A 19618-nucleotide genomic window follows, 5' to 3' on the forward strand; every position below is an offset into this window, starting at 1 on the left:
GCGCCACGGCCGGCAGGGGGCGCTGCAGGGCGGCGGCAGCAGGGCCCGGGGCCGGCGGGAGCGGGGTGAGGGAGGGGCGGAGCGTCCCGGAGGAGCGCGCAGCGGAGCCGCGGGAGGGGAGGCGGGAGCGGCGGGAGCGGGCGGGGGAGCGAGGGAGGCTGCGGCCGGAAGGAGCCGCGGTCATTGCGGGCCAGCAGCTCAGAGCAGGGGGCACCCGCAGACATCTGCAAGGGCCTCACGCACTCCAGCGGACCCGTTCCACGCCCTCCCAGCGCAGCGCTGTGCTCCTGCGGCAGCTCGAGGAGCCGCGCTGCGGGCTTTGCTCCTAGCGCTTGGAAAGCGCAGGAAACCCCTCCCCAGCCTTCAGCCCTCCCCCTGCCCCGCGCACCCCTGCACCTGCCCCGAGGTTTAATCCCTGCTGGAGACACTGGAAACGACCCACCCGCTCTGGGCTCCCCTTCCCAGCTCCCAGCCCAGCCGCTCTGGTGCAGGGTGAGGGTGTGAGGGTGCTGAGGCGCTGGCACAGGGTGCCCAGAGAAGCTGTGGCTGCCCCATCCCTGGCAGTGTTCAAGGCCAGGTTGGACACAGGGGCTTGGAGCAAGCTGCTCTAGTGGAAGGGGTCCCTGCCTGTGGCAGGGGTTGGAGATGGGTGAGCTTTTAGTCTTTTCTAACCCCAACCATTCCGTGATTCTATGAAGGGAAAGGAACTCCCATGGGAACCTTTCAGGCAGGCAGAAAGTCTCGTACATGATCACAGAAAGAAATAATTAGGACACGCTAGCAGAGCTCTTTAATTGCAGGGAAGGAGGCATTTCTGCGGTGCTTTTTCATGTGAGCTCTGGCCACAGGGGTGCGCAGGGCTGTGTCTCCCCTCCCCATCTTTCATGGATACCCCTTGAAGGATACAAGCAGTTCTCAGGTCTGCCGCATGACTGGCACTGTGTGAACTCGCTGCCATCGCCTGCTCCTGCCCACATCCTCCTGCCATTGCTGAAAGCAGGCACCAAAGCAACAATAGCTCCTCCTCTGAACAGCTCAAGAAGTGGAATAGGTGAAGTGGAAAGTATATTTGGATGTGGGAGACACTGTCATCCTGTAGCCAGGATGATCTCTCTATGGTCAATGACCTTCCTGTGAGGCAACCCTTGTCTGACCCAGCCTTGTCTGACTGAGCTACGTGTATGCATTCACATTTCGTGCTGGAAAATGCACATCTCCCCTTGTCCTTGTCCAAGGGGCCCCTTGACCCTGCTTAGTCAGGGCAGGTTGGTCAAGGCTCAGACATACTCACTGCTCAGTCTCACATCAGCCCTTTGTGGTGAACATAGATCTTCAGTTTAATACAGAAATGACAAGGGAGGTGCACAGCCGGGGGTTCTTGTCGGCTGCCGCTTTATGAACACCAGGTAGGACTTTGCTAATCATTGATCAGCATTTTCAACCATGGACAAAGAGCCCTGGTAACCTGCAGAGGCTACAGAATTCTGTGGTGATGGGCTTAGGACCAGAGGGAAGTGGGGTCTGAGAGTGTTTCTGGTGAGCTTTGGACCTTGGTGTTGGGATTTGCCTAGGCATAAAAATCCTATAAAATCTGCTTTGTGCTGCTGTACCACTGGTTTGCTGTTGAGCTCCAAGCTGTGAACAGGCCAGCATGGTGTGAGAAACACTGAACTGGCTTAGCTCCCCTCCAGCATCCTGAACTGGGACAGACTGGGTGGAGCAGGCTGGGTCTAAACTGCAGGAGGGGACCTCAGATGTCCTCAAAGGCAGCACCCCCAGTCCTGCTCCTGGCACCACATTGCCCTCTCTCCACACCACCTTGGCTAACTGTGAAGGGGAGGATGCCATGTGGAGGTGCCGGTGGCACTGCTGGCAGAGACCACAGCAGGCAGGCCGGTGGCAGCCAGCATGGCAAGGGGTCCCCATCCCCATGAGTGCTGCGGTGAGGGGCTCTCTCCCCCAGGACCTAGACATTTTGAAAGCCCCACACTTCCAAGAGCTGCACCTTGAAGTTCTCCTGGCAGAGCGGAGGGTTGTCGAAGGTCTCGCAGTGTTCTGTGCGCCCCCACAGCAGATTGGCATCAAGGGACAGAGCTTGGCCTCCCCCTCCACCTGCAAAAGCAAACAGGATGGTTGGTATCTGCTCTCCCCCACCTCGCTGCCCAGCCAGGGCCACTGGCCCAGCTGATGAGGTCTCTCAGGACTGCGCCCATCTCTCGGGTTCCTGTCATTTGGACACAGTGCATAGCTGGGCTGGGCATGCCCTGAGCTGCCTCCTCTGCCAATTGGGATTCCAGTGTGGAGGCTGAGCGCCTGGAGAGCGCTCTGCCAGGCAGCCAGTGCGAAAGGTTGTCCTGGTAGCGCAGACTAAATTACTAAACTGAGGGCTGGGGAACAAGGAAAACTCCTTGAACCCCCACAGCCAGGCCTGCCTGCTTCTGCTCCTGAGGGCTGGAAGGGGGGCAGAGGCAGCTGTCAGTGATGCAGGCATTTCTGACTTGCTGTGGTCCTCTGCCAACCCACCCTGGTGGTGGCCGGCACAAAGTTTCAAGCCCTGTGCTCAAGCCTGACCCAGGAGGCAGCAGCACGGGCAGGCAGCTGGTGTGTCTGCCCTGGTGACCATGTCCGGCCCTTCCTTGGGCTGATCCCCTCCTGCACCTCCTCTCCATCCCACAGAAAGTGGAGAGGGAAGGGCTGGGAGAGGACATGCCAGCCTCAAGGATGCAAACCTCACCAGGTTTGTACTATGGTGCTCCCCCTCAGCCAGCAGAGCCCCGCAGATGGAGCTCTCAGAAGGAGCATCCTTGCCCTTGTGCAGCTTTGCACCTTCCTGCTAATTTGAGGAAGAGGCAGCTGACTTCATCAAATTGATATCCTAAACCAGGAGGTTTTGTCCTCCAGACAGTGCAGATTTTAATCTGGAGCAGCGCCCTTTCAGCCCCCAGCAGCAGTGGGTGGGTGTCCAGCATTCCGTAATTACCGATAATGATCCCCTCCCGTGACCCGCACATGAACATGGAGGCTGTTTTGGAAGGCAGAAGGAAATGCCTGATGGCCAGAAATGGGGAGAGACTGCCTTTCCTCTGTGGCATGGGCACGGTGAGATGGTTGGAGCTGGTGCTACGGCTGTCCGGGGAGGAGCTGAGGAGGGATGCAGGAGAGGGGGAAGGTGACCGTTGGCGTGAGCGTGGCACGGCTTTGGCCAGCTCCGGCTTCTTGATGAACACCCACTCGTACCTCTCCATGTCGGGGCGCACCTGGAAAGCAGGAGGAATGTGGTGAGCCCTGTCCTTGGGAAGACAGTGCTTCCTGGCCAGGTGGTTTGGGAGCCAAATGGCAGGTCCAAACCCGGGGCAGGAAGGGACAAGGCATCCTGGCAGTGCCAGCGCTCCTCTGGAGGTGACTGAGAAGCTGGTTTTGTTTTTGCCAGATGCTGCTGGAGATGGGCAAACCTGCGCTACCCACACTGCGGGTGGATGCTGGATGGACACTGGTGGGATACTGATAGACACTGCTCCAGAATCTCTTGGACCAGCTCAGCCATCTCCCACCAAGAGACACAGGGGCTGATTTGGGAATATAGCTCCATGCAGGAGAGCAAACATGGCAGAACCTAGCCCTGCCATGCACACTGCCCTGCACCATCTGGAAGGTGCTCCAAGACCCACTGGGGGTTGCTGCACCTTTCAGGGGCTTGGGGCAGGCCCGCTCCCGTGAGGCAGGAGTTTGTTCCCCGTTTGCTCTGGTCCAGCACAGCAATTTCTGTGCTTCTGCCTCCTGCCAGAGCTAAGGGGCAGCGGTGGGACGATGGTAGGGAAGCAGCTCGGTGCCACCGTGCCCTGAATTGTCAGAGGGGTAAAGGAAAAAGCAATGGACAGACCTGTTAGTGTAAACCCAGAAGTGAAAATGACTTACAGTGAACACAAAGCACTCCCCTGTCCCAAAAAAGCTGGATGTTGCCCCACTCTTCTTCCTTTCGCTCCAGTCGGAGGAGAGAAATGCCCCGCACACCTTGAGAGAGAGCACAGGGGCGTCAGCGACTGGAGCCAGAGCAAGCTCCAGAAGCACCACCACCACCCCTGGCACGTGCGTGCAGGAGGACAAGAGCTCTGTGAGTTCCCTGGGTGAACTGGAGAGCCAGATTGTGCTGTGCCAGCCACATCCTGCTCTAACCCCTCACTGCTGCCCTGGAGGTGAGACCACACAGCCTCAGTGCCTGAGGGGCAGCTCTGTCCGATCTGGGGGCTGCTCTTCTGCAGCAGAGCAATCATAGGGAGCTGTGTGCTGGCTGATGGTGCTGAGCCTCCTGCTGGGCCCTGTCCAGCTCCTGGCAATAGAAAGCAGTAAATGTGTGCCCCAAAGCACTGTATCAGCTAAATGGCATCAGACTGTGGACGGGGGTCTATGAGTCCCTTGTCCTCATCTGGCAAGGTGGTAGTCTGTTTTAGAACCATAGAACAGTTTGGGTTGGTAAGGACCTTAAGATCATCCAGGTTCAACCCCCCTCCATGGGCAGGGACACCTCACACTAGACCACATCGCTCAAGGCTCTGTCCACCCTGGCCTTGAACACTGCCAGGGATGGAGCATTCACAGCTTCTCTGGGCAACCCATTCCAGCACCTCACCACCCTTACAGTAAAGAACTTCCTCCTTATATCTGACCTGATTACTTACCTCCCCCTCTGTGGTTTTTATGAGCAGCACTGTTGGTTCGTAGCCTTCACAGCATGTGTAAAACCTGCAGAGATGAACAAGGAGGCTGGGTAGGTGGGGGTCAGAGACGCAGGACAGGGCACGTGGTGAGCACCAGGCTGTAAAGGGCAGTGGAGAGCGGCGATGGCTCTTCTCAGCCTATTGCTGTGCTGGCAGCTGGCCCAGGGGAGCTTGTGGAAGGACAGCAGCAGAAACTCATCATCCTGTATCTTCAGCAGCTTCAGTGTTTGTGCAGGAACAGAGGGAGGTGGCTTATGGGACTTCTCATTGCTTTTGCTTGGTGAAGCAGGTAATAGATAAAACCAAACACTAAATCCTCCCACCCTACCCTCAGGCTCCAGGCTGAGGGGGATGCTCCATGGGGGGAGTTTACCAAATGAGTTTGCTCTTAATCTGGATGTATTTGATAATCTGGGTTTGGCACCCCACTGCTGCCTTGGAAAGGTGCAGGGCTGTGCCGGGGGGGTCTGCTTGCCTCTCCAGGGATGGGGGAGCATGCTTTGGGTGCTAATGGAGGTGCTTCCATAGCAGCCCCACCGTTAAACACCACCCTGAGAGCTGGGGCGGCATGGGCAGCACCCAGCCCTGGCCAGCATCCATCCTGCTCAGCAGTGAGCTGCACTGCAGCACTGGGATGATCCCACTTCCCACCACACCCATTGCTCCTTGGCCATGGCAGTGGGTGTCACTGGGCCCTGGGTTGTCTCCAGTGCCGACACTGGTCTTGCATTTTTGGCCATGACACTTGGGCCCTTTTAGCTTGCTTTTAGAGGGTTTGATGTCTTCCCCACTGCACGGATGTGCCCATGTTCTGTCTGCCCCTGCCATGAGCTTGGCCTGCTCTGTGAGTGCAACCTCTCTGCTTAATGTTCTCCTACAGAGGAGCAGGCTTGGGTTTCCTGCCTGAAAATATTTGTGCAAAGGCAGGCTCAGCCCACTGAGAGGCTTTTGCTGCTTCACAGCTTGGGAATTCAATGGCAAACTCATTTTCTAGCTCAGTTTTGAGCTGAAGCACTGACTGCAGCACCCAGCAGCTGCCCTGTGTGCCATGGTGCTGGGAGGGAGCTGGAGCCCTGGGAATGGTGTCCTGGCTGGACTTGGGCGAGAGAGTCCCCAGGAGACCACAGATGTCCCCCAGGGACACTACATGCTTCTCCTTTCTACACCAACAACCTCTACCCAGTTTTACACTTCTCCCATCTGCCCCGACCTGACCTGATGGGCAGATGATGCTTTACCTCTGCAGGCTGCACCCATCTTCTGAGGTGGAGAAGAGCAGCAGTGGGGGGGAGAGGGAGAAGCGCTCAGGGATCCAGGACCAGATGATGCGCATCTCCTGAGCCGTTACAATGCTGGAGCTGAAGTTCTGCATGTCTATGGCCAGGTGGAAGGACTGCCTGTGTGAGGGAGGACATGCATTACTGCCAAGCTGGGGTGCTGTTGGGTTTTGGGGGTGCAGCCTCTGTGCATGCTTTTTGCATCATGAGCTTTCTGTTAACATTGCTAGTTCTGACTGCGCAGTGCCTCCTCACAGGGTCCCCCACGAGGGGCTGTGAGGCACCCAGCATCGCCAAAGCTTCCAGAGATACCTGAAGCTCCCCATATGTTGTATCTCCACTGTAACTCATGTTTTGTCTACTTAGCCCTAAGAGCTGGCAACCAAAGAGGTCTTCTTACCTGCTCTGCACCATGGTTATGCCCCTCTCCATTAACGCCTTCCTGTTGGCCATCTGGAGAAGCCAGATTTCCTTGCGGGAGAACAGCCGGATGCCAAAGGCTCTCTCTAGAAGTTTGTCGACAGTCACATGCTCAGCAATGTTCTGCACGAAAGCCTGCAGGTCTGCCTTGATGTCAGTCCCCTCCAGCTCGGTGGAGGTCACCGAGAGCCTGTACTGCTTCAGCAAGGCCAGGGCAATGCGGTACAGGACCTTCTGCCCCTCCAGCAGGTAGACATCAAAGACACGGATGGCATAATTGAAGGGGAGGTCGTGAAAGAGCCATGATAACCATTCAGAGTAGACCTCAAAGACGTTCTCAGAGGTGCTGGCTATGAGTTTGTGGGCTGCTGGGCAGTGCTTGTTGGCCAGATCCCCAAAAGTCATGCAGGAGGCCTGGTGGGCCAGGAAAGACTGGTCAATGTAGCTGGTGTGGGGAGAGTTGCTGGCGATGAGGCGCGAGATACCCTCAAAGCACTGGGCTTCGTCTTCACTGTAGTGCAGCAGCAGAGCCACCAGCGAGGGGAGGATTGGGCTGTAGGTTATGTCAGGGAAAAGGTTGCCAACACAGATGAGGATCTTCTTCAAGGCAGTGACGCCTTCTGGGTTGAGGCAGTATGTGGGCATGGAGCATCCTTCTAGGAACTCGGGCAGAGGGTAGGTGCTTATACTCATCTTCCCAAAGAGCCGGCTCGCCACGTCCCTGTAGACAAGAGCATCTGGGGTGACAAGCCGGCAGGAGACCTGCTGTATGAGCTGGTGGTAGACCTGAGCTCTGAGAGCTCGGCTCACTGCCCAGTACCCTTCTCTTGCCAGCTTCTTCAGCTCCTTCGGGGACTTGCTGAGGATGTCTCGGGGGATGTGTGTTTGTTGCTCTGGTTCTGGCATCCTGTCCCAATCCACAAACTGTCCACAGCCCAGACAAGAGGAGATGTCGATGTCCCAGGTGTCAGCCTCTGATGTGATCACAACAGTGACTGGTGAAGAGCCAAATATCTCTGTAGGACAAAGACCGTTTATTCAGCACGCTTCACCTCCCCAGCTGGCAGCACTTCACCCTGGCTGATGGCACTTTAAAGTCCTACAGCCACACCTTGTACTTCAAAAGTTATCCCCGGTGCAACGGGAAGGTTTTCAGGAGGCTTTGCCTTCATGGAGCTGCTCCCTTTCCCCTTGCCTGCTCACATCAGCTCAGGCCCTGGTGAAACTGCTGTCTGAGAGGCTCAGGGAATCATGCGGCCACGCACCAGCTGGGTGTCAAAGCTGCTTCTCCACACTATGAGAGGCTTTGCACCCCTTCAAAAGCTCCTGACTTCCCATCCTGTAACCTGTAACCAGGCAAAGCAGGCAAAGCGGCCTCAGGCCTTTACCTCCTGCCAAAGACTCCTGACACCTCTGGCTGCTCAGGTGCAGGAGAGAAGGTGCTGCAGTGAGAGGAGTCCCCAGGGGTGTGAGATGGGCTGCAGGGTGCCAAAGGGTCCCTGTTTCCCTCTTGCCCCCATGCGCCTGGAGAGACCCATCCAGGGACTGGCGAGCAGCTGGGAAGCCCCTTGGAAACAGAAGGTCTGCATGGAATCCCGGTCTCCTGTACTGTGCAGCCATGAAGCCTGATCTGGGAAGAGTGGAGTTTGGGCTCCTCCTAGAGAAAAGTGAGCAGCATTTTCCCTGGGGTTGTGAGAGAGCTGAGCTCTAAACCCTGTACCAGGACTTATATTTGTGTGGATAAGTTCTGCTGGGCGGTGATTAACTATCAAGGATAAAGTCGATTAGTGCACCCATCAGTTCTGTGCTGGATTTATTGTGGATGTGTTCAGCTGGGCTGGGGAGTCTAGCATGGGTTTGACCAGAACTCTCTGCCTGTCCTGAAAGGGACATGTGGAAACAGCACGGTCCCAGCCACATGTGCTGCATGTGTGGCAGCATGTGGTGGCATGTTGAGGGGGTCCAGCTCTGGCTCCTGCTCTCAGACTCAGTTTGGCCTCTACTCAAGATTGACAAAACCAGCAGATCAGGTTCAGTTCTAGTTCAGGGCAAGGGCAGCAGTTTCAACCGGTTGCTGCTCAGCCTGACCCTGCTTTGAAGACAGACAAGCCCTGAATACAGTCAGGTGGGCTTCTACTCACAGAAACCAGGCTAAAACACTGGGGTCAAAGCAGGGCTGTTTGCACTGCTGTGGTCCCCAGATTCAGCTTGGCCTCACAGCTGGATGCATCAAGAAGATGCTCCCTGGCCGCAGGTACCGAGAAGCATCAACCCAAGCCCAGCCCAGGGTATAGACAGCTGGCTCCAGCTCTGCCCTCTCTGGGACACACTGGGGGTGTTGGAGAAGAAAACCTGGGTCTGTTCCAGTGCCTCTCCTCTGGGATGTGGCCCTGGCATGCGTGGGACAGCGAGAGCCTCCTGCACCTTCCCCAGCACAAGACGTGCGGCTGTGCCCGGCTGCAGCTCACTCACCTTCCCCGGTGCCTGTGTTATCGCCCTCATCCGTGGGGAAGCCGCCTTCCGCCCCCCCGGCAGAGCGGGGCAGGCTGAGCCCCACCTGCAGCATGGCCCTGCCTCCGGTGCTTCCGCTGCCGCGTCCCCTGTCCCCGTCCCCTGCCCCCGTCCCCTGCCCTCACTTTTAAGGTGGGCGCCAGCTCGCTGGCACAGGGTGCTTGTTTGGTGTAAATAGAGCGAGGGGTGGAGCGGTGCCCGCGTCACCCTGATCTGCCTCAGCTTCACGGCGGGCTGGGGAGGGGATGTAAACACCCCGTGGGATGAGATAGCCATCAAACCAGCAACATGGCCATTAAACTTAATAAGTTGTTATCCGCAAGGATAACCTCCGCTTTCTCACCCTGGGGTTCACTCCCTTGGCCAGCGTCACGGGGCAGGAAGGGTGCATCAAAGGCCGGGGCCGATGCAATCGCCTGTCCTTGAACCAAGAAAACATCAACACAGCGACTGGGTTTGCAACCGCTTCCCGCTGGATGGTCCTGAGGAAATTGGACAGAGAAGTACGTGAGCAGCAAGTGCCAGGAGCCAAGAGAGGTGCAATGAGGAGTAAATGATGCCCTTCTGCAAGCACCTTGTGTGCCTTTAGGGATGCTTTCTGGGGATGGGTGTGCCAGGGCTGTGGTTGCAGCACATGGCAAAACCACCAGTGGATGTTTGGGGTGATGCAGACGTGCTCCCGCAGCACCCTGTGCCTCCGGTGGACTCCGCTGCTCAGCGGGAGCACAAAATGGGATAGTTGCAGGAGCAGTTGTGGTGCTTCAGTGTTCAAATCTGTCCACTTTGAAATGGTTGTCATTGATTGACTTGACTTTGCCTCCAAACACATTGCAGAATTACAAACCGTACCTTGTATTCCCAGACAAAAGAGCTGAGTTGAAGGAAAAGTACCCTCTAATAGCTGAGAGATGCTGCAGCAGCATTGTGCTGCTCTGGCTTTGCTCCCTAGAGAGCTTACAGTTGAGGCTGCACTTCAAAGTGGGCATTTTTACCAGCACCTTATTTGTAAGATTTTTTTTCCTTAAAAACCTTGATCATTATTTTTTTCTCCTGTGATAACAGCAGCCCCTGGGCATTCATTCCTGCCTCACCTCCTGCCTGCAGGTCTGTGGGGTCTGCCTGCATCCACAGGGCGCTCCTGAGCATCCGCTGGCACCGGAGGCCTGGGAGCATATGCAAAGCAAGAGCGGTTCCCGGGCGGACGGTCCCCTCTCTGGGTGCAGCACCTCCTCTCCCATCCCAGATCTGATGGGAGCAGCGCTGTCCTGGCACCCCTCCGCTCCCTCCGCTCGCAGCATGCCCTGAGCCCGAGGAGGTGTCGGCAGGGGGCCCCCAGGGCGCTGCTCTGGGTGGGGGGGAGCAGGGCGCTGTGTCCCTGTGGGGGGCTCCCAGCCTGCACCCGGAGCCTGTCTCTCTGCTCATGTGTGGCTCTGCTCCGTGCTGCCCCCGAAGGGAAGGCGATGGCCCCTCGCTCTGCTCCCGGGGATCCCCAAACCCCGCGCTGGTTCCCGCTGACCAGCACTTGTTTGTTCTCTGTCCAGCTCCAGCCTCTTGTCCAGGCCCGTACAGCAGCGTGTCCTGGGTCAGGGGGTCCCGGGTCAAGGGGTCCCGTCAGCCCCCAGGAGATGCCAGAGGTTCCCAAAGGGACCCTGGCTGTAGATTAAAGGTGATGCCATGGAGATACAGCCACTGCAGGAGATATCTGGGAACGAGGGGTTGGTGCTTGTGAGGGCTCTGCCCCTCATCCTGGCCTTGCACAGCAGCCCCAGTGCTGCAACTGGGGCCTGCAGCACTGGGGACAGCCCAGTGGGGCCATGGCACGGCTGGGACCAGCCAGGGCGAGGGGTCCCCTGGACAGGAACAGCGGGAGAGCCAGGAGAAGGCGGGGGACAGCCATGGCTCCCACCGAGCACCTTTGCACCATCAACCCTGTACCATGGGACCTGCAGCTCTGCACCCTGCTCTTCTCCATCGTGCACCTCGGCATCCTGCACATCTGCATCGCGCACCTCTGCACTCCCGCGCTGCGCACCATGTACCTTACACTCCTGCACCTCTGCATACATGCACTGTGCACCTCTGTGCGACCCGCGCGCACCGCCCATGTACCCCCATGCCTCGCCCGGTGCCTGCGCTCGGAAAGATTTGTGCCTCGGCGGGCGCCGTTGTCACGTGACCCGATCCGGAAGCGCGGGGCTCTTCCGTGCTGGCGGCGATGGCTCCGGACCGCTGGTGAGCGCCGGGCCGCGGGATGGGTCTGTGCCCTCTGCACCCCCACCGATGCCTGCTCCCGGGGGTGCTCTGCGAGACGGGCCCGGCACCCCCGCTGCCGCCGTCCGGTGCCGCCGTGCCGGGAGAGCAGCGCCCGGTGGCGGCTGCCGCGGCGGGCCGAGGGCAGCCCCTGCGCGGCGGGTGGGGGGCACACCTCTGCAGGGCAGCTCCCGGTGTGCTGGAGGCTTCTCCCCCCGCTGGGGCGCACCACGCGGCTGCCCGGCAGAGCAAGGCCGAGGTCCGCGCTAGGGGTGGGAAGAGAGAAGCCGGGCAGGGGCTGGGCCTCATGCGGCGCTCTCGCCCGCAGGCTCTTGCTGTACGATGCCACTTGCCAGGTCGCCCAGGAGGTCGCTGAGAAAATCCAGGAGCGGAACCGCTACCAGAGGAACGGGGAAAGCTCGGCCAAGGTACTCCTCTGCCGGCGGCTCCAGGCTTTGTGAAAGCACGTTGTTACTCAGGTTTTCCTTTTAGCTGTTCTACATGGCCCGTCCTTGGAGCAACGTGCTCTAGTGGAAGGTGTCCCTGCCCGTGGTGGGAGTTGGAAACTGGATGAGCTTTAGTCCCTGCAGCCCAGATAATTCCATGATTCTGTGCAGTACCGGTCGAGCATTACATTGGCAGGAGCTGGATGTGTTGAGGGGACTCAGTCCTGAACTCACCCTTCCCTCGCCACAGGGGAGCTGGTGCTGCCTGGAAGGTGCGTTGCAGAAAGGGGTGAGACCTCACCTGGAGTATTGTGTGCAGCTCTGGTGTCCTCAACATAAAAAGGACATGGAACTGTTGGAACAAGTCCAGAGGCCACGAGGATGATCAGGGGACTGGAGCACCTCCAGTATGGAGACAGGCTGAGAAAGTTGGGTCTGTTCAGCCTGGAGAAGAAAAGCTGCGTGGAGACCTCATAGCAGCCTTCCAGTATCTGAAGGGGGCTTATGGGGATGCTGGGGAGGGACTATTCATTAGGAACTGTAGTGATAGGACAAGGGGTAACGGGTTAAAACTGAAACAGGGGAAGTTTAGATTGGATATAAGGAGGAAATTCTTTACTGTAAGGGTGGTGAGGCACTGGAATGGGCTGCCCAGGGAGGTTGTGAATGCTCCATCCCTGGCCGTGTTCAAGGCCAGCTTGGGCGAAGCCTTGGGTGAGATGGTTTAGTGTGAGGTGTCCCTGCCGATGGCAGGGGGGTTGGAACTGGATGATCTTAAGGTCCTTTCCAGCCCTAAGTATTCTATGATTCTAAGGGGACGCTCTGCTGCCTGCTTGGTCCAGGGCCTGGGCTGTGCCCGATATTGCTGCTCGCTGGGAATCCTCAGATGAAAAGTTCTGTTTGGTGTCAGGAGCGTAGTATTAATGGTATGTCCTTTGAGATTTTCATAAAGGAAGCAAGAGTACAATTTCTAAATTAAAGGTGGCTTTTCAGCGTCACAACAGTAATCTTGGGTTTAACGCTAATGAATCTTTTGTGCATGCAGTGATGCTGGTTTCACAGAAAGAGAGAAGGAAAAGCTGTGGGAGTGTTGGGCACGCACGGCTGATGGGTCAGGGCTGTGGTTGCCAGGAGCAGAACTGTTTCAGACATTCTGAATCTAAGAGATGTTGGGATGCACATCAGCTTCTGTGTACTCCCTTCTGTGTAGGTATTGCATAGGTAGTTTTTTCCCCACAAGGCTGGCTGGCTTCCTTTCTGTAGTGGTTGTAAATCAGATGAAACATTATTTTTTCAGCTTTTAAAAGCTACATTTCTAACAAAATGTAAGCTTGGAGTTAAATATGACCGAGAAGCAAATGTTAGAGCTCACCCAGAAATACAATGGTCTTCAGCTTTTCACACTTCCCATTAAAAAATATTAAATAAGAAGATTCTCAGGAGTGTGCTTTCTTTAGGACTAAAAGTCTCATTCTTCCCCTCCAGAAGCATAGGAGCCCACTTGATCACACCCCCTGAGGATCATGTCATTAACTTCTCCTGAGACTGTCTTAAGTGGAAAAGGCATGTGAGCCCTTGAATTGGTCTTCTGTAATAATTTGCATAATTAAAAGCCCACTGATTTATTTTGTAGACTCTGTCCCTCTCTATAGCAGAGTTGTAGCGTGCTGCATGATCACTGACTCATCTTTGCCAGTCTCTGCTGATAGCTCTTAACATCAAATATCCTTTTGGAAATATTTCCTTTGCAAATGCATTGAAGAAAACTGCATAGACCTTGTCCAATAATCCGCTTTTTAATAATGCCCTAATTTCGCATGAAGTGAAAAGAGGCTTCAGGAGGCCCGAATAGGTGGAATTTGAGGGAAATATTTCCTCCAGCAGTAGAATCGAGAGGAGTGTTTTGAGGTGGTGGTTCAGCTCCCTGCTTTCGAGGTGCCCAAGTAATTAGATATTGTACAGATACACTCAAGGAAAGGAGACTAATTAAATGTTTGTTGTTTCATGTGTCTGTGTTCATAGGGCACAAAGTCCTCAATTTACATCATTGCAGCTGGTGCTGCGTTCCCCAGCCCTCTGACAAAATATTGTATTAGGGCTGTTTGAAATCATAGCTCTCTGAGGTTGTGTTTTATGGAAACATTACATGGTTGACTTATTTCTTCATAAAATCATTTGTTCCATGCTTGTGTTTTCCGAGCCTGGTTTGCCTTTAATCCATTAACAGTTAAAGATGAATATTTGCCAGTGTGTGATTCTACTGTAAACAAGTTTCCAACAATAAGAGGGTTGTTTTCATAACAGACATGCATGTTGAGAAACCCACAGCTGAGCAGTCACGTTCTGTGACTCCTGAATATTTTAACGGAGGAAAAAGTGTTTGTACAACATTTGCCCCGTAGGGAGAATGTAAACAAGTTTTTCTTTTCATAGTATTTTGCTGTGAGCATAGCCAAAAACACCTTCTGCTGAGCAAAAAACAGAGGATAATATTTAAAATGGAAAAAAACCCAAAACCCTGTAGGGGAAGATTTCCAGCAGCACTTCACTGGTGGTGAGTTGCTTTGTTGAGCTGATCTTGCAACTCCCATTGGTTTCTTCTTTCCTTTTCTTTTGTTTCTCAAATGGAAGCAAAATCTTTAGTTAGAAGACTGCAGTTTTTGGCCAGAGGTGTAGTGGGTGGCTGTGTGTTAGACACATACACCTTGATGTTGCTTTGCTGTGCTGGGTTTGTTAAACGCATTGTTTTCCACCTGGCCATGAGTACATGTGAAATGTGAAGACCTTTTATTACCTGCCTGTAGAGCTAGAGGATACACCATGGCTCCAACTGCCCTAAAAGTGTATACACCTCACGCTGGCTTTGGAAACGTTGCCGTAGTGTTCAGCTGCTTTGGGCCTGGATCTTGGCTGTGTACTCGTGAGGCTGTCTCAGTGTGGTTGCGTCTGCTTCCTGTCATCATATTTGGCAGTGTCTGAGAACAAGTGTCACTGAGTCAGGGATTTCAAATTCTGGTGTTGTCAGGGGTTTGAGGCTCTCCTGCTCCAGCCGTGTGCAGTATCAGTGCAGTTCAGCTGATGGATCCTTGCAGCACGCTGACAGCTCGGGGAGATGTTGGTGTCTGGCTGCTGCCTCTGCATCTTCAAGAGGGCGAGTCAAAGGAGATATTCCTGCTCTGTTAGCAGTTCATCACACAGAGCGTCTGAGGGCTGATGTCTTGTAAACAAGAAGCACATAAAGACTTAATTAGGATTGCTTGCATAGTTCATTGCAGTTACAGTGTGTTTTCCTAGTATGTTCTACATAACTGTAATGAAAAGAAATAACATTTGAGGAGGAAAAACACAGAAGATTATTTCAGCCTAAATTGGGAATGGGTGGGCAGAGAGGAGGAAGAAGATTTCTGCAAGCCTCGGGTTTGCTTGCAGCAGGGAACAATGTGAATGACTTAACTATCTTTTTAGTAAGAACAGATGCATCCGAGTGTGGAGCAGGTCAGTTGTGAGGAAGGGCCTGGGGTCAGGTGCTGCTGAGAAGGGAAACGGAGGAAATCGGAATTTCTTGTGGGATCTTCAGTGTAAAATTTGGAGGAGTTCAGTGGAGGGCATGTCTGAACCTGCGGCAACCTTCCCTTTAATTGGGGAGCTGGGAAAGAAACTTGGTGGCAGGAGAAGCTGCTGCAGAGAAAAGAACTGGAAAACCAACTGGAAAATATTAGTGTGCTGAAATGTTTTGCCCATACAAAGGAGTGTGTTTATAAAGACTTGAAAGAAAGCTCTCCATACTAAACAGCATTCATGCATTAGAATTGTGTTTGTGAAACCAGCACTGTTTATCTCATTATTTTCTAGGCAGTCCAAACCAGTTGGCTGTGCCGGTCCCCTGTGGCTCTAAGTCAGGCTTTCTTGGTTTGGAATGGAGTGTACTGTTCACACCAGTACAGCTGAAGTTAAATGTGTTGTCACCTGAATGTAGTAGTATGAAATTTTATGCAAGTGTAACTCCAACTGAAAAGCTTTTTTCTCTTCCCCTTCAGCTCAATGTGATTATCAGGTCATCGCTGCAGAATCTCCAAGAGAAGATTGATCAGCTGAAGGACTTACTGCTTCGGGCCGTATCAACACACCAAATGTATCTGTGTAAACATCAACTCGCTGACCTTTCTGGACTGTGGGAGAGAGTGGAAAAAATAGGCTGTAATTGCTCTGCCACACAGTTCGGGTTTTTCCCTCATTCCATTTTTAGACTTTGTCACTAGAACTTTGTCTGTGCTCCTGTTGAATGTTTTCATTGCAGCTATCGTGCAAGAAGGGTTGGGAGCCTCATGCTGCCTGGTATGATGGGCTTTGGGTATGGTTGTGTTGGAGAGGAGCTTAACGGCATGGTCTGAATAACCTCAGAGCTGCCATTGCCTTGCCTGTGTGCTGTGCTGACACTGCTGATCTGCTTTCTGAGCTCAGCTCACTCCTCTAGCAGAAAATGTGCACCTCCTGATGCAGTTGCTGCCTGCAGGGTGCCAGGGCAGAAAGGAAGGATGAATCTCTGTTCAGGTTGCGGGCAGGGATGTGGCAGCCCTGACTTGGACTGGCTTAAGGAGCAGTGGAACTGCATCTTCAGAATGGTGTCAAAATGCTTTAAAACAGGCCTTAGGAAGAAATCACAGGTTTTCTTCTAGCAGTGTTATCCTGGGGCATGGTTTGGATTTGCTGCTTTTTCCATATGCTGGAAGGGTAAAGAGTCAAAGAAGTACACCTCTATCCCTGAAGGTATTCAGCAACAATCTAGTTTAATGAATGAATGTTTAATTTCAAGCTTGCTACAGCAGAAATCCCTTTTGAGCACAGGCACCTGAGAGCTGTGCTGATGGCTAGGGGTAAAACTTTCCTGTCCAGGGAATGCTCTCAAGCAGACAAATGTTGTGGCAGAAAAAAGACAGAAATCAGTTCAGCTATTACATAATCTATTCAACAGTACTTGGAAGAGAGTTAGTTCTTCAAAATGTCACTAAGATTACTTAAGCAAACACAAGTCCCCTGTGGAAGCTGCAGCACTTCAGGGCATCTTGTCTTTCAGAGGTACAGCATGGATAGTTTTTCTGCTGTGTTAGTGGCCTTTCGGGTGTCCTGATGATGAATTTCAAATGGAAACATACAACAGTAAAGTTTTGTTTACTGAGCACTTGGCTGGGAGCTGCTCACCTGGTCTGTGTATTGAGCCTCCAGTGAAATAAGATGTGAATACCCTCCTGACTTTAAAAGCTCTGTTCTGTTTGGCCCTGCCCTCTTGATATGATCATAGTGTAAGTTTGAGCTCTTTTAAGACTCGTCCTCCCACGAGCTTAATTGATGCAGCACTGTTACACATTGTCAGTGTTATAGAAGAGATCGACTGCGTTATGCTAAATGAAAGAAAAATTATGTTGGATTTTGGAGGGGGAAAGTTCATAATCCTCATGCTAATATAGCAACAAATAGCCTTCCTGGTCTCTCATTACTTTGAGGTGGTGGCCTGAAAATCACTCTGTGATTCTGCACGAAACTTCTTCTTTTGAGATATGTAAACCAGAAACACATTTAGAATAACTCCAGATTTTGTTCAGAAAAATATGACCTGGCCTTCTCTTAGATGTTGCAGCCTTTTTTTGGGTTAAAATAGTTACTGTAGTTAATTCTGATGATCAGGAGGTCTGATTTATTTTAAGAATGTATAACAGTATTTTATATAATGCATTTTTTAAGTGTTTTTAAGTTTGGTCCTTAACCAAGTATCCTCAGCACACAGCTGGAAGGGGACAGGAGGCAGAATTTGGTGGATGATCTTCTCACACGACAGAAACAACTTCAGGCATCTTACAAGAATGAAGGCACAGAACCAGATGTGATAAGGTACAGCACTGTTGCCTCAAGTGAGCAATGTGATTGTGCTTTGAGTGTGGCTGAGCGGAATGATAAATGCATCTATTGAGCTCATGTACATGTAGCAAGCTGTGGTTTCATTTGCTTAGAAGTCACATGGGTTTTTTTGGTGATGGTATTGTACCACAAAATCACAGAGTGGTTTGGGTTGGAAGGGACCTTAAAGTCTATCCAGTTCCAACCCCCTCATCTAGTTTAGGGACACCTTCCACTAGAGCAGCTTGCTCCAAGCCCCTTGCACTGCCAGGGATGGGGCAGCCACAGCTTCTCTGGGCACCCTGTGCCAGCGCCTCAGCACCCTCACAGGGAAGAGCTTCTGCCTAAGAGCTCATCTCAGTCTCCCCTCTGGCAGGTTAAAGCCATTCCCCTTGGCCTGTCCCTACAAGCCCTTGTCCAAAGCCCCTCCTCAGGTTTCTTGTAGCCCCTTTAGGCACTGGAAGCTGCTCTCAGGTCTCCCCTTCAGGAGCCTTCTCCAGGCTGCCCCAGCCCAGCTCTCTCAGCCTGGCTCCAGAGCAGAGCTGCTCCAGCCCTTGCAGCATCTTTGACCTCCTGTGGACTTGTACAAGCAGGTGCAGAAGAGAAGTGGAGCTATGTCTCTGAGTTTGCAGAGCTTGCTCTACTTCCATGGTCAATGAAATAACTCTTGAGTGTTGGCTGTAACTGGTAAATCTTCAGTTTAAAGCCTCATATTTTAAAAAATGTCAGTATATGTTCTTGTAAGCCTTGTATGAATTGCAGATGTTGGGCCCAGGCACCTATTTTATTGATGTGGGGGAAGCTTTGATGCAGGATGCAGAGGTTTTAGTCTGGCTGTGGGTCTTGCAAGGGGCTGTGCTCTGCCCTGTGTGCCCTGCATGGTGCTGTGTGTGTGGTCTGGGTCACACAATGTGGCTGAGCAGACCTTCCTCACCTCTGCTGCCCTGTGCTACAGTGAGCTCTGCCTCTGAAGAGAGCAACTGTTCTTCTGCAGCAGGGCCATGTGACAGAAATACATCGTTTTGCAAATTTTTAGCTTGTGCTTCTAAGTGGGAGGCATTTTCTAAAGCACTTCATTCACTGGACCTGTTCTGGACCAGGTTCAGAGTGCTGGATTTGAAACGCATGGAAGGTTATTTGTGGGAGGGTGAGTGTTAGAGCCCTCCTGAGAAAGTTTCTCACCTTTCTGGAGTATGTCAGCTCTCATAGCTCTCTTTAGAACAAAACAAAACTTTGTGTGTTTTGAACTCAGGGAGGGGATTCTGCCCATCTACTGCATTCTGGGAAGACCCCTCCCTGCAGCCCTGTCTCTGGGGCAACAGCACAAGAGGGACGTGGAGCTGTTGGAGCGAGTGCAGAGGAGACCATGGAGGTGCTGCGAGGGATGGCCAGGTTGGACGAGGCTTGGAGCAAGCTGCTCTAGTGGAAGGTGTCCCTGCCTGTGGCAGGGCGTTGGGACTGGATGAGCTTTAAGGTCCCTTCCAACACAAACCATTCCATGATTTTTCAGGGTGCAGCGCAAGTCCATGTGATGGGTTGATTCTGGCTCTTACACCTATCACAGAGTCAACCAAAACATGTGAAATAGCATTAGGCAAAATGTCATTAGGGACTCATGATGTGAGAAAGCTCTTGTGAGACTCCTGCTCTGAGCAGTCCATAAACGGATGTGACCTTCTGTAGCGTGGCCTTCCTGGCTGAGGCTGTGTGGCATTGGCGTGTTGCTGCTGTGGGGCAGACAGAGGGTGAGGAGTCGACCTAGAGCTGCTTTGGTGTCAAGGCAGATGTCCAAAACCTTGTGGTAATTTCAAGCTTTGTTAGAAATGACCAGGAAAACCAGCATTTTCCAGCACTGGATAACATCAGAGACAGTATTTATTTGCTGGTGTTGCAAGGCTTGAAGTTTTGTAGTTCTCTTTGAACTTCTTTAATTAAAAATGGATAAAACTATGCCAAATATTCTCTGGCTGGTGAATTCACACCCCTTCCATATTCTCCCTTGTAGGTCTTGTTTGTAGTGGTACAGGCAGAGACATAACCAGCACCTGAATCCTGTGCCAGTGGGTCAGACCTGCCTAGCCTGACCCTGGCCCACATGGGTGTGTGG

At 53.2% G+C, this 19618-nt stretch overlaps 2 protein-coding genes across 6 annotated transcripts in view; one reads left to right on the top strand and one right to left on the bottom strand.

Moving 5' to 3' along the window:
- Positions 1 to 1312: 1312 nt before the first annotated feature.
- On the bottom strand, positions 1313 to 9013 carry LOC130607119 (TBC1 domain family member 24-like). The gene is made up of 7 exons (XM_057423968.1): positions 8885 to 9013; positions 6393 to 7428; positions 5954 to 6112; positions 4677 to 4740; positions 3916 to 4011; positions 2981 to 3257; positions 1313 to 2112 (listed from the first exon to the last, which is right to left on the bottom strand). Exons 1-7 carry the CDS (start codon positions 8976 to 8978, stop codon positions 1967 to 1969), a joined length of 1872 nt encoding a protein of 623 aa, XP_057279951.1. The 5' UTR covers positions 8979 to 9013; the 3' UTR covers positions 1313 to 1966.
- A 2034-nt stretch (positions 9014 to 11047) lies between these two features.
- Positions 11048 to 19618, top strand: part of STX8 (syntaxin 8) — a 102447-nt gene continuing 93876 nt past the window's right edge. For all 5 annotated transcript variants that reach the window (XR_008974165.1, XM_057423976.1, XM_057423977.1 and 2 more), the window contains exons 1-4: positions 11048 to 11155; positions 11502 to 11601; positions 15657 to 15751; positions 17395 to 17505. Coding sequence is in view for 4 of the 5 variants with exons in the window: in XM_057423976.1 (XP_057279959.1) it covers positions 11139 to 11155; positions 11502 to 11601; positions 15657 to 15751; positions 17395 to 17505 (323 nt within the window). In the remaining variant the exon portion in view is untranslated. The remainder of the gene's footprint in view (positions 11156 to 11501; positions 11602 to 15656; positions 15752 to 17394; positions 17506 to 19618) is intronic.

This window comes from Pezoporus wallicus, unplaced genomic scaffold, assembly GCF_028554395.1.
Source record: "Pezoporus wallicus isolate ANWC-B61680 ecotype Strahan unplaced genomic scaffold, APGP_CSIRO_Pwel_v1 contig_7876, whole genome shotgun sequence".
In the NCBI taxonomy this organism is placed as follows: Eukaryota; Metazoa; Chordata; class Aves; order Psittaciformes; family Psittacidae; genus Pezoporus; species Pezoporus wallicus.

Bases quoted from the DNA above. Each gene is read 5' to 3' on its own strand.
- LOC130607119 (XM_057423968.1), bottom strand. From the start codon at position 8,978: ATGCTGCAGGTGGGGCTCAGCCTGCCCCGCTCTGCCGGGGGGGCGGAA. The intron at 4,012-4,676 runs GTAAGTAATCAG...CTCTCTCTCAAG, and splicing joins TAAAAACCACAGAGGGGGAG to GTGTGCGGGGCATTTCTCTC. The intron at 2,113-2,980 runs GTAATTACGGAA...TTGCTTTTGCAG, and splicing joins ACGGGAGGGGATCATTATCG to GTGGAGGGGGAGGCCAAGCT.